The 14,287-nt window shown below is 38.5% G+C and overlaps 1 protein-coding gene across 1 annotated transcript; it reads right to left on the bottom strand.

Moving 5' to 3' along the window:
* Positions 1 to 2,149: 2,149 nt before the first annotated feature.
* Positions 2,150 to 11,723, bottom strand: LOC124275763 (NPC intracellular cholesterol transporter 2 homolog a-like). Its single transcript, XM_046711422.1, is given in 5 exon segments — positions 2,150 to 3,862; positions 5,742 to 5,851; positions 5,854 to 5,916; positions 9,637 to 9,753; positions 11,565 to 11,723. Coding segments are annotated over 5 exon segments (459 nt in total). The 5' UTR covers positions 11,650 to 11,723; the 3' UTR covers positions 2,150 to 3,778.
* Between the last annotated feature and the right edge of the window lie 2,564 nt (positions 11,724 to 14,287).

The following is a 14,287-nucleotide window of genomic DNA, read 5'->3' as shown; positions in this document are numbered from 1 at the left end:
CTAGCCTTTTGGCAATGCTAAAACCCCAAATGAAACAATTTGCTCAGGTTCTGAATCTCCCATCTTACTGGGGTTCCTTTCAATTTAAAAGGAACAAGTGTTTGCCACTGATATGGCAATGTCCCCCCGCAACTAAAGGATGGAATATTCATAACATATTTACTACTTTTTATTTTTGGTTCACAAAGATGCCTGAAATGACTGGTGTCTGCATAATCACCCAATGTAAGCTGTCGACATACTTGAAGACATTGGGTGCGGCGGGGACATTTATTTGGTTCTATCAAAATTATATGTATTCAAAGACTAAGCGCTAGTGTATGCACCAGTGAAGATCCGGGTTAGAACATTGGTCTTCAGCAACCCATGCTTGTCGTAAGAGGTGACTAACGGGATCGGGTGGTCAGGCTCACTGACGTGGTTGACACATCCCAATTGTGTAGATTGATGCTGATGATGTTGACCACTGGAGTGTCTGGTCCAGATGCATTGATTACTGACCACCGCCATATAGCTGGAATATTGCTGGGTGCAGCGTTAAACAACCAACCAACCAACCAACCAACCAACCAACCAACGTTAGTGTATGGCTGGGAAAGTGTTCAGCAATGCTAAATTGATTTTAATTATCATGTACAAAGTGACCTTCACATGAACGAAGAGATGTTGTTCCCTGTCCACACATTGCACAACATGATGATTATGACAAGGAAGTGGATTACCACACCAGAAACCTGACACTCTTCCTTCCTTATGTACACATCTGTTTTTATCATCCAAAACTGTGTTCCACAGGAGATATCGCTTGTGTGAGATCAAACGATATCTCCTAGGAGATATCATTTTGACAGTAGATTTTGTACAATGCCCTGACAATGCTATGACGTCATGTACTTGATGACGTCACAATGCTATGACATCGCTGCACTGCAAGTCTAATGGCAGTACCATGTTCAGAGATGTACATTTTTCATTGAAAATTAATGAAGAGTGATTTTGGATGATAAATAGAATCTCACCCTCGTGTCTTCTGATATCAAATATATCAACACTCGTTGATAAAAGTAAAAATATCCTCATAAAGAGAAAGAGGTGTGTGTGTGTGTGTGTGTGTGTGTGTGTGTGTGTGTGTGTGTGTGTGTGTGTGTGTGTGTGTGTGTGTCTTCCTGCTGTGGGCAATATCCCATCAATATAGGGGCAGGGAGCAATAGTACTGGGTTTCAAACATTATGCACTTGGGGAATCCAGCTGATGATTTCTGAATGACAAGGGAAAGATTTAATCACTTGTCGGCCCCATACCCAAATGCACACTATCCCAATGGGGTTCTGGTGGAGCGTGGGGTGGGGTGGGGTGGGGTGGAGTATAACACAACCATGGTTCTGGACCCATGAAGATCCCGGGTAGAATAGGTCTTCAGCAACCCATGCTTGCCACAAAAGGCGACTATGCTTGTCGTAAGAGGCGACTAATGGTATCTGGTGGTCAGGCTCTCTGACTTGGTTGACACATGTCATCGTTCCCAATTACGCAGATCGATGCTCATGCTGTTGATCACTGGATTGTCTGGTCCAGACTTGATTATTTACAGACCACCACTATATAGCTGGAATATTGCTGAGTGCGGCATAAAACTAAACTCACTCACCATGGTTCTGTCCTGTAACTAGTTATATAACCACAGCCTGCAGATTTGTGGTTCTGACAACACTGATCCTACCACAATCAAGGGATGTAACTCTGCAGATTAAGCTGCATCACACATCGCCAATGACGAGTAACCAGTAAATACTTCCCCGAAAAGACAACTTATGAAATGATTCAGTACATGTTCCCGCCTAGTGTAGGCATGTTTATCTACATATATTCACTCTGTGCAGTGACTTAACATTTACCTGATGAAGGCGCAAGAATTTGCTCTGAAACTTCCTATAAAGAATAAAAGTTGTTATCCATAAAAATGTATCATGTATTCATGTTTGTCCAACTCCTAAATGCTTTTCAAGAACTTCATTGAATATTGGTTGCGACTGAAGCTCAAGCAACACAAACCAATTATTGGGCTGGCTTTGTCAAACGCCACAACAGTTAAACACATAGGAACGTCCAACCACACCCTTCACCCAATACAAAATGTCAATACACATACTCATAAAAGAAAACTGTTTATTCTAAAAATGGCTTCAGCATACATTGTTGACTCTATTAATACCCATGCATGTCGCTGTTTAAAGCAGTGTAGTGTTTTCTGACAGACTCTCAAACCAAACTCCTGACAATATAGGACTAACAATGTGTCGAATATTTCCCACGTAAATGCTCCATCCAGCACAATGCAAAACCTAGCTCCACATAAACCGCTGACTGTTTAAAAGCAACAGTCAATGCAAGGTATGTAATGAATAAATAACGTTAATATCATTGTGATGCAACATTTTCATAATGATCCGTATATCGACATGTCTTATACATATATGTGCTCTTATACATATATGTCCTCTTGCTTGACAATGGTATAATGATCTATAACCAAAATGTTGCATCACAAATATGTTGTAATTAAGAAAGTATCTTGCTTTTCCAGCTCCACATAAACTTACTCCTCGGGAAAACATTATTTACTCTTGTGACAATATTTCATTAATTTTATACACCTACACAACACTTATTCAGATCAATACCACCAACTGGTAGTGATGATAAAGTTTCAAACTGAATTAAAACACATCCACAAATCTAATCATTTTTTAATATCCATACTCAGTAAGGCAGTAGGCATTGTTAAAATAAACTTTCATTTCAACATGATGTATTCTTGGACATATATCATGTATATACAAGATTCATATTTATAAAAACATATCAATTCTGCATCTCATATTTCAAATAACAGGGTGATTTTTCCTCATGTAAGCTATACTGAATATACAGTTTGTGAAACTTAGAGAAACATTTAATTCACATGCAGTTGTAGATATAGAACATACAATATGATTTTGTTCAAGGAATGTGAATGGTATCACCTGCTACAGAAAATGAGAAACAACATGGGCCTGAGACTCTTTTCAACATCAGACAATACTGGTATTCTGAAGTGTGTTCTTGAAAGGAATCTATGAAATCAATGACAGAAATGAGATGTCAGATTATTAAGGTAATATATCACACGTCCACTTCCCAAAGGTGTCTCATCCAAAATCACCTTGAGTCTCCTGAGGTCAAATTTATTACAAAAGGGCAGATAACTCTCAGCACATTCTACACCATGTGAAGATGTCATAAATCTGAAGTCTTGTGTTACAATGTATACAATATTAACTTTTAAATACACATTTTAGAAGTGTGCAAATACGCAAAAATGACAATCACGTCAGAGTGATGAAATTATTAACAAGCCGAAAGTGTCTGCAAAATTCTCAGCAAAATGCCTTCAATGTGGAAAACCTACAATCTAGTTTTACCGAATTATTTTATTTTTTCCCCGTTTTTATGATTGCTGGTCAATCTTTTTCAATCGTCAATCAAAGCATTGATTCAACTGATAATCATATTCATCAACAAACAACTGACATTCATCTAAAATAGTTTGTGTACAAAACAAAAGAGATAATTCTTGAATGAACAAAAATATCAGCATGTACACTTGAGACTCAATATTACAAAGATCTTAAAAAGCATGTGAGATTCTGAAAAACACCCACAATGTCATACAAAAATATGGTTTTGTGTCTTTTCTCTGTTGAATGCAGTTGTGTAAGGAGCCACAAGGTTGGCTGAATCACTTAATGTCTGCCGGCAACTCCACACACCAGACTGCCTTGCCCTTATCATCATTGAGCTGCCACTTGACCAACAGCCTCACCTGGAGATAAGAATGCACACCTTAGTTAACAAACCATCACTGTCCAATCTCAAGATCTACAAAGTATCGAACTGGGGAAATAATTATTCTGAAACCGGTAAATTTGTGAGTGAGTTTATTTAGTTTTACGCCGCACTCCGCAATATTCCAGAAATATGGCGGCGGTTTGTAAATAAGAGAGTCTGGACCAGACAATCCTGTGATCAACAGCATGAGCATCGATCTCCGAAATTGGGATACGATGACATGTGGCAACCAAGTCAGCGAGCCTGACAACCTGATCCGGTTAGCCGCCTTTTACTACAAACATGGGTTACTGAAGATCATTTCTAACCCGGATCTTGGCAGGTCTGTAAATTTGTACTGAAGTTCACGAGGTACATTATTTCAGAGAGTGATACACCTGTGTTGACAGCTACCATGGTTACTGTACTGCACTTAAAGCAGCATGAAGTCTTATTACTGAGTGAGGGACATGATTGGTCACTGGGGCTGGCTAAAATGATTAATAGTGGGAAATATCATTTTATAGGAAAATTAATTAATGGTTAACGATATGAAACTTAGTGTTATCGATAACATTGTACATTAACTATAGGGAAAGAAAAAGGCTTTACACTTCTCACACAATATGCAATTTGGGGACTTTATTCATGGTCTGCTTCTAAATTATGTTCAGGAAGCTGTTTTGCCAATAATCCATGGAAAATCATGGCACAACTCTCAAGTCATGTGAAATATATTCATTTCTTGCAGACATTTTTGGGATTCTTGCTCAAAGTTACATCTCCAATATTTAGTTAACAATTATCGATCTCTATTGATAACTGTACCATGAGGGCATGACATATGTATCCCAGAATATAAGTGTGATACAATTTGCATCCAAATACAATACTTCTACTTCATAAGTTCAAATTATCTCCCATTCTTCATGAAAATTACAACCCTCAATCATTTGTCTTTAACTCTCAGGCAGACTGACTGACTGAGTTTGGTGTTACGCCGCTTTTAGCAATATTCCAGCAACATCACGGCGGGGGACACCAGAAATGGGCTTCACACATTGTGGGGATTCGAACCCGGGTCTTCAGCGTGACAATACAACGCTTTAACCACTAGGCTACCCCACCGCCCCTCTCAGGCAGAGAAGATTGTAAGGGATAAACAGGAAGAAGGAAAATACCATAAGCATGATCACAAGCACACATAGATCTTTACCTAGTATGCCAGAAATGCCATCAAAACAACAATTCACAAAACATTTACAGTGATAAAAATTAAAGAACATACCATGGGTTTCATGCTAGAATATAATACTCTCAACATTTGACAGAAATAATGAAATGTCGAATATCTATGCAAATCACTTGTCATGAGATTCATTTCAATATCCCAATTCAAAAGTGAAGTGGTATGCTTGTTTACACAAAAACAGAACTCATTAAATATTTAACTTTTTAACATTATGGTTCTGATTTGGTTGTTGTTTAATGCCACACTCAGCTGTATGTCAGCGGTCTGTACACAATCAAGTCTGGACCAGACAATCAATTGATCAACAGCATGAGCATCGATCTACGAAATTGGGGTACGATGACATGTGTCAACCAAGTCAGCGAACCTGACCACCCGATCTTGTTTGTCGCCTCTTACGACAAATTATGTCGATCTACGAAATTGGGGTACGATGACATGTGTCAACCAAGTCAGCGAACCTGACCACCCGATCTTGTTTGTCGCCTCTTACGACAAATTATGGTTCTGACAAAGGCACATCATGCCTAATTTCGAACTCTGCCATTATGAGAAGTTCAGTTCATGCAGTTTGCTATATGGTTTCAATCAAGGATGCCATTCCATGCTACCTAGTACCTACCGTTGGGTAGAGAGACTTTACAGGAATCACCGCCGTGTATTTATAACCTGTTCCTGTTTTCAGTGGACAGGTCAATCCACAGTCTTTACAGGCATTCGGGTTATCAGAGGGAATGGAACTGGCACACCATCAATAACTCCATGGACCACAGCTGTCGCACTTGTGACATCAACATCTTCAACAAAATACAGGACATATCAAGCTATACTTTATGGTAACTGTGGCAAAAGATTTAATGGTGTGTGAAGTGTGTTAAAAAATATAGGAAAACACTATTATTGGTGCATGCTACTTTTGCAGACATTAACATCATCACCTTGCAACATTATATTCTTATGATCTTGTCATTTGGTTTATCATCAGGACAATCAAGCTTTGTTTTCTGCTTCGTGTCGCATGCAGCAGTTTAAGACAAAATCTTGTGTTTGTTTTGTTTGTTGTTTAAAGCCACACTCAGCAAAATTCCACCTATATGGCTACAGTTTGTAAATAATCGAATCTGGACCAGACAATGATTGATCAACAGCATGAGCATCGATCCAAAGTCTTGTGAGACAAAACTAACATTGTCTTCAGCAACCCATGCTTGACCTAAGACTGAGTGAGTGAATGAAGTTTTACGCCACTTTTGGCAATATTCCAGCAACATCACAGCAGGGGACACCAAAAATGAGCTCCACACATTGTACCAATGTGGGAATCAAACACGGGTCTTTGGCGTGACGAGCGAATGCTTTAACCAGAAGGTTACCCCACCATCCCCAACTGTCAACAGGACTAGGTGGTCAGACTTGTAGTCTGTGTCACTGTCGGCGACCATATTATTTTCCCATCCACCAAGCCCTAACTACAATGCAAAAGCCCCAAATGAAGCAGCTCAAGGATTTTAGTCTCAGTGACTTTGCTGACAATGTGTCATCGTACCTGACAGTGTGGATCATTGTTCATATTGTTAGTGACAATTGTCTGGTCCAGACTCAGTTATTGACAGCATGTTGCCAGATAGCTAGAGTACTGCCAAATGCGGCATTGAACAAGAAACAAACAGTAAATATAACACATCATTTATGTTAAACTGTTTGAGAGGCATTCTGGAAGTAGTAAGTAATACAAATGACGAGTCTTTATGGATGATCACTTATGACTGTCACCAACCCTGGTAAGATGAGTGAGTGAGTTTAGTTTTACGCTGCACTCAACAATATTCCAGCTATGTGGCGGCGATCTGTAAATAATCGAGTCTTGACCAGACAATCCAGTGATCAACAGCATGAGCAGCGATCTGCGCAATTGGGAACCGATGACATGTGTCAACCAAGTCAGTGAGCCTGACCACCAGATTCCGTTAGTCGCCTCTTACGACAAGCATAGTTGCCTTTTGTGGCAAGCATGGGTTGCTGAAGACCTATTCTACCACGGGTCCCTGATAAGATGAAGCACTACAGATAAAAAGACACCACCCAAAACTTAATAGGGACCAGGGCTAATTCATCCCATCAGCTTACGACCACCTAATCCAAAACTAATTAATCCAATCATCTATCACCCTCTTTCTGGCTTCTCTAAATGATCTCCACACATGCACACACACACCACCGAAAAAGAAACAAGCATTGTCAGTAAGGTGACATAATCCCCCGCCGCAAATTATCAAATCAAACTTAAAAAGTAATGAAAGTGAAGGTCGTAATTTAAGATGAAGTTAAATGTAAAGAAAAACATGACCAGTCAACCTCTCTTGATATCTTGCTCTGTAGTTGTTCAAATGCACAAAGACTCACTTTGACCTTGACATGAATGTCTTAGTGTATGAAATATGCAAAAATAGTAATAAAGAAATTGCTTATTGAAAAACATTCAAGGGAAGCCTTGAAAGTCTATGAAGAAAATCCAGTGAACTGTTCTTGAGATATCTTGCTGACAATCTTAACATGCAGTTAACGATGCTGAAATCTTCAAAGTGTCGCCATGGCCTTAAAAATTATATGAAGGTCACCAAAATTGACTGGGCCCTGTGCCTTCCCCCGATGAAGCTTGATATCGAATATGAAGACAATCCAGTGAACGGTTGTTGAGATATCTCGCTGACAATCTTAACATGCAGTTAACGATGCTGAAATCTTCAGAGTGTCGTTATGACCTTGAAAATTAGGTGAAGGTCAAATCGACTGGGCCCTGCGCCTTCACTAGCTAAAGCTTGGTGTTGAATATGAAGAAAATACAGTGAGCGGTTCTTGAGATATCTCGCTGACAAGGGTAAAACGTTAAAGTCCCCTGGTGACCTTGAAATTATCGTCAAGGTCACCAAACCTGACTGGGACCTTTCTTTTACTGTGATGAACCTTGGTACCAAATATGAAAAGAATCCAGTCAACGGTTCTTAAGATATTCCAATTCGTACGTACAGAGCCTAAATACTATATCCCAACGCTTCGCGCGGCAGGGGATAAAAGTTATACACACCCTCACTGGTAACCTTTCCATCATACTTTTATCTTGCCTTGGCCTGTCTCATGTATAATTATGCTTGTTTACATTGTTAATCATCTTGTTTATCATCCATTGTCATTGTCAGCTCTCATGTACCCTATATATATGCTGCTGTATCCATTCACCACCTCATGCTTGAAAACAGTATAGGTATAGTATGACGAGAACTTATTGAGAATTTTAAGAATATGTTTAATTGGATTTCTAGTATAAACAACCTTGACCAGCTATCAAGTGCTTGGTTTCATTCAAGAGAGAAAACTCTGTTAATCCTTTTTCATTAGTTTGTGAAGAGTTATCCCCCTTTGTTTACTTGCTAGCAGACGACATTTTCAGTGATCCTCAGTATGGATGATTTAGAGAGGAGGAAGTTGATTCTAGAGTATTATAACAAGGACATCAGATCAGCTAAAGTGATTTCAAGTAGAACAGGCATCCCTTTGTCCACTGTTTATTGTGTTTTGAAAAATATTGCAAATGGATAGAAATTTTAACTGGGACAATGTGATTTTCTCAGATGAAAGTTCTGTATGGCTGTTTCCTAATACACTGAAATTCTGGACCAAACAAACTGAAAAACCTTTGCATCAGCGCCCAAAGTACATTCCGAAATTTAACGTGTGGGGTGGCAATCACAGATATGCTAGTGGCATATCTGTGTTAGAGGCAACACCCCTCTGTGTATTTGAAGGGAATATGAACAGTGAGCGGTACACAGATTTTCTCGAGGGACATTTACTTCCATCTGCTCACGTGTTCTATGGAATATTTTTGATTTTCCAGCAGGACAACGACCCAAAACATCGTTCAAAGCATTCACAGGCCTAGTTTCGGACCGTTCAATGCATTCACAGGCCTGGTTTCGGACCCAAAATATGACATTATTAGATTGGCCAAGCTATAGCCCTGACCTAAATCAAATAGAAAATGTTTGGGGACTTATGAAGGAAAGTGTCAATAAGAAAAATCTGACAAATATTACTGAAATGAAAGAAGAGGTGGTCCGATATTGGGACAGCTTGGACCACGACTTTCTAACTTCTTTGATCAGTAGTATGCCCCGCCGCATTGAAGCCTGCATTGCTGCCCATGGCGACTTGACAAAATACTAACTGTTCACCTGTCTTTGAATCTGGAGTTATGTTCTGCTAATATTCACATTTAATATGTGAGTAATGAGTGAAAAAATAAAAAAAATTACAATCTTTAAATTCTCAATAATTTCTGGTTGTACTGTATCTATGCCAAAACGTCGCTATTGCACAATACAGCAGTTGATTGTCCATAAAGACTTGCCATTCATATCATTTATGTTCAGTTAGCAACAAGAACTGAGAAGTTAAGGTAGCACAAGTTTTGTTTCCAGTACACATGATTTATGAATGAGATAAAACTACAAACTTACTTGTCTTGAAGGACACGTCAAAAGCAACGCTGGTGCCTCTCTTGAGATATGCTTCCCCTTCACTTACAGTAGCATTAGTGTCAACTGTGGCCACCACGCCTTCATATTTGGAATTGTCTGAAATACAACAGCAGGGTTTTACACAGACTTTGAAAAAAGAGAGTCATGGTGACCCACAGTATTCATTTTTGGGAGTCATTTTCAATATTTGGATGTTGTGAAAAATTTTGCGTAATATTTATGTGTGTATATCAAAAACCAAGAGTTTTGCAAAGATTTTATTATTTTGTGTTGTATTGTCATTTATATGTTAGTTAATAAATAGTATATTTTTCACAGTTCAGTTCATTCATAACAAACTCCAGTATACTGAACAAATAATCAGGCTTGTGATTAATTCACTGTAACATACAGTTATTAACATTAATTTGAAAGAAATATCTAAATTAATGAAGACCTCACAAAAAGTATCATTGTGTGCTATCAAATCGATTTTATTGACTCTGAACTGAATTCTGAAGGTCACTCATAAAACTTGCGTCAAGCCTGACTCGTATGATAATATTTTGAGAGTCTTTAACAAAATTGTTGTGTCAACTACGCAGGAAACCCGCGTCATGTAAAACCCCTCAACAGACAATAATGCCAGATTTCATGTGTCCCATCACTATACATAGCTAAATACAAGTTTCAATTAACCTGAAAAAAGTTTATGGCTGTTTTCAACAAAAACATATCTTGCCATACAAAAACTTGTAACATCACTAGCATGAAATGTGTTCTGTGCTACTTGCAGTGCTGGTTATCTGTGACAAAATTAATTCTTTTTCAAGTATTGTCAATGTTTCAACACAAACATCACTTCAACATTCTTTTGCTCAGGATGTTAGTATTGTTACACAATCTTGCAGGTTTGTCTCCCTTAGATGTGTTTGAAGGATGTTGAATAGTGAAAACACATTTTGCTTTATAGCTAAACAAAATGAATGAAAAAGACAAGGCTAACTTTATTATGCATCTCTCGGAGTGATTTTTATAAAACAAAAAACAGAAATGTTTTGCACAGTCACTGGCTAGCGAGCAGTTATTGCCAATACATCAGTATCACATGTGCGCAGTTCCTGTCAATTACAATTACCGTATACTTAATTCTGTTTCATTAATGTAATGAACCGTGGAGTAATTTTGTAAATACCGCTAAAATATGGCGATAACTGTTCGCATGTCAGTACATGTTATAATACAACCATTGTATGTGTACTGTGCATGTTAAAATACAACCATTGTAATTTGTATGTGCATTTATTGTACGGGTACTGGACATGTTACGGACCGAACCGTTCATAATTTAGGTTGGGGGATGATGATTTAAAGAGGGGTCACCCATTTTGTTCTGGGGAGAGGTGTGTGTGTGTGTGTTGGGAGGTGGGGTGTGTGTGTGAGCAACTTTGTTCACATGTAGTAGGGAGGGGTCAGCAATTTTGTACATAGAAATATAAAAAAATGGAGCCGCTATAGGATATGTTCGTCACCCTAACCCTAACCTAACCATGTGTGTGAGTATTAAAGGAAAGGATTATTGGTAAACATTGTAAAATAGTTACAACATATTCTATAATCGCACCACTTTGGGCACCTCGTTGTTAGCACTGTAATCCGCCTGAAGACAGTGAAGTTGTAACTGTATGTGATGAAAATTAGATAGATCTACATATCTGAATAACTAAAATTAAGTGTAGAATTAGAGCATTTGATCTTTGTTCAAATCATGAAGAACAGGAAGGTGCGACTCGTTCAGTCGTTGCTATGAAGGCCAAATAATCTCGGCGAACTGTTGGAAGACGGAAGGAGATGTTCGTACATCCACAATTTCCACGACTACGGCTGATACTGAACTTACTAACAAGTATAACATGGAGAATACTTACCACAAACCTTCCATTTTAGTTTGTCGCTGTGAACTACAGACAAAAACCCAACTAAAACAGCAAAAGTCAACAGTTTAGCTTCCATCTTTTCGACGAGTTCACTGGTCACAGTCTGAACAATATCCACGGGATCACCTGACTATGTCATGTGACTAATCCGTATACAATCGTACGATGACGGATTTGATGAAGACTGGTTTCCTGACAGCGAGCTTCGAAGCGTTGGCGCAGCAGACCCCGGGAACCAGGCCTCTCTTATAAGCTGGTTCCCGACTTTCCATGCGTGTTGTCAATAATAAATATGAAGAGACGGGGCCCAGTTTTTCCTGCGTTTTTAAGGGACAACTAGGGACGATCCGGGAACTCTGTTCGAAACTCCTCCGACTTTCGAATCAGGGCTAATACAATAGGAATGATTGTCATGTAGGGGATAAATCGGTTATATGAGAAAGAGAGAGATATCCCTTTTTAGCGGAGTCCTTCTGATGGGTACTTGTTTGATAAACGTACTTCAGAAATCGTGAAATCGTTTCTTCAAAGGCTTCCAAATAGAAAACAACATTAGTTGACATTTCTCAAGAGACCATATCGGTATATGATCTCTGCATTTCTGGATTTCATCGTAATTTGCATCGTATTTTTTTGTCCTAGGATGCTCTTGTCATGAATAATTTCAAATGTATGCTCCGTCAATATATATACACATGAGCTTTAATCAAACACCGCCCAATTTTTATGTACTTTTGGTTGGTTGGTTTGTTGTTTAACGCCGCACTCGATCAGCAGTCGGTCTGTAAATATAATAATGTATGGACCACACAATCCAGTGATCAACAGCACGGATGGGATACGATGACATATGTCACAACCAAGTGAACAAGCCTGACCAGTATCACTATACCTCCAGATCATCATACTGACCAGTGCAGACTGATGCAGCTACACCATAGACTTCCTTATCAAGCCTACCAAATGCTCAAATCTCTGGATGATAGTAATAAATCTACCTGGGCATCACGAATAAGACTAATCCTTTTTCTGTATGGTTTTTGGTTTGTATGGATCTCGCAAGAAATTGTCTGCATTAAAACGTTTATATGTATCTTCAAGATGCGATTTTATGACTGCTTCCTTCAAATCTGGCGCTTCTCACTTGACTCTTCATCTAAATGTAAATATTATTCACAATTTAAATCTCTACTTAATGTTGAACACTACTTGTCCTGTGACCTCCTGCCACATCAACGGAAAGTTATAACCATGTTCTGCTGTAACAACTTTAGTCTAGCAGTGGAAACCATCCGCCACACAAATATACCCTATGATCAACGTCTCTGCCTTTTACTGCCAAGTGAGAAGCACCAGTTTTGAAGGAAGCAGTCATAAAATCGCTGCTTGAAGATACATATAAACGTTTTAATGCAGCCAATGTTCTTGCGAGATCCATGTGTAACAACATATATTATATAAAAACATAAAGTACAATCCCTTCTGCTGTATTAAGAGTAAGAAGTAAACCCACCATTACAATTAATTGATCTTGTATTTCAATCGTTATCCTACATCCAGCATGTATGTATTATTTATATTTGTATTTTGTTTATATTATGGGCCAATGGCCTACATTACTGAAATATAATGTCTGTCTGTCTGTTTATAAATGTGGGAGATTTTCAATAAAGTTTCAAAACTATCAATAGTATGTATCTTTAATGGGATAGATAGTTTGACAGTGTAACGTTTAACGCCGCACTCAGCACTATTTGAGCTGTCGGTGGTCTGTACATAATCAGATCTGGACCAGACAATCCAGTGATCAACAGCATGAACATCAATTACGCAATTGGGATACGATGCCATGTGTCAACCAAGTCTGATCCTGTTAAGATCACACTACAAATGTTGTCAGATTCTGGTGGTGCTTGCATGATACTGAAGGTAACGGCGGTAAAATATGTCCTTGTTACTGTCATCCGTGTCAGAAAATGTATGAAATATTGCCTTTTAATAAACTGGCAAGCGGGTGGAGATGTGTTTAATGTTGTGTTCAAGACTATTTCTCTTATACAGACTGTAATAACTTGTGCCAGATCTCATTACCGTATATGACCGTCTATAAGCCGACCCCATGGATAAGCCGACCCCCAAACTTGACCGTCAAAATCAGTGTCAAAATCATATCTCTCATGGATAGGAGAAGTCAACTTTTGATTCAAAATATATTATTTAAGTGTCCATATTTCATCTATATATATATGACAATAAGAAAAATAGTCCACTAACAATAAACACGCGACAAACTCATCCCACAGACAACTGGCAGTTACCAATAATTATAACTTTGGTCCACATTATTCAAAGAATTCACTGTCATATATATTGTAGTTTGTATTGGTGAGCATGGCCCTGTGCCCAAGTTCCACTTGGGTTGCAGACAACCATGATGCATATATTGCTGACTGTGGCACTTTGCAACATTCATTAATTGTACTAGCAGATGATTTTTGCCAAGTTAGTCAACCGTGAATGTCTCCTGTGTATGTCTGGAAACATCATTAATAATATCATTATAAAATTATGAATATTTCTTTTTTAAACAAGCATTGTCACTAAGGTGACATAATCCCCCGCTGCAAATTATCAAATCAAACTTATAAAGTAATGAAAGTTTCAGATGAAGTTAAATGTCAACAAAAACATGACCAGTCAACCTCTCTTGATAT

This window comes from Haliotis rubra, unplaced genomic scaffold (assembly GCF_003918875.1).
Source record: "Haliotis rubra isolate DU_JTF1 unplaced genomic scaffold, ASM391887v1 Scf202, whole genome shotgun sequence".
NCBI classification, from domain to species: domain Eukaryota; kingdom Metazoa; phylum Mollusca; class Gastropoda; order Lepetellida; family Haliotidae; genus Haliotis; species Haliotis rubra.
This window is presented reverse-complemented; position numbering and strand designations above follow the sequence as displayed.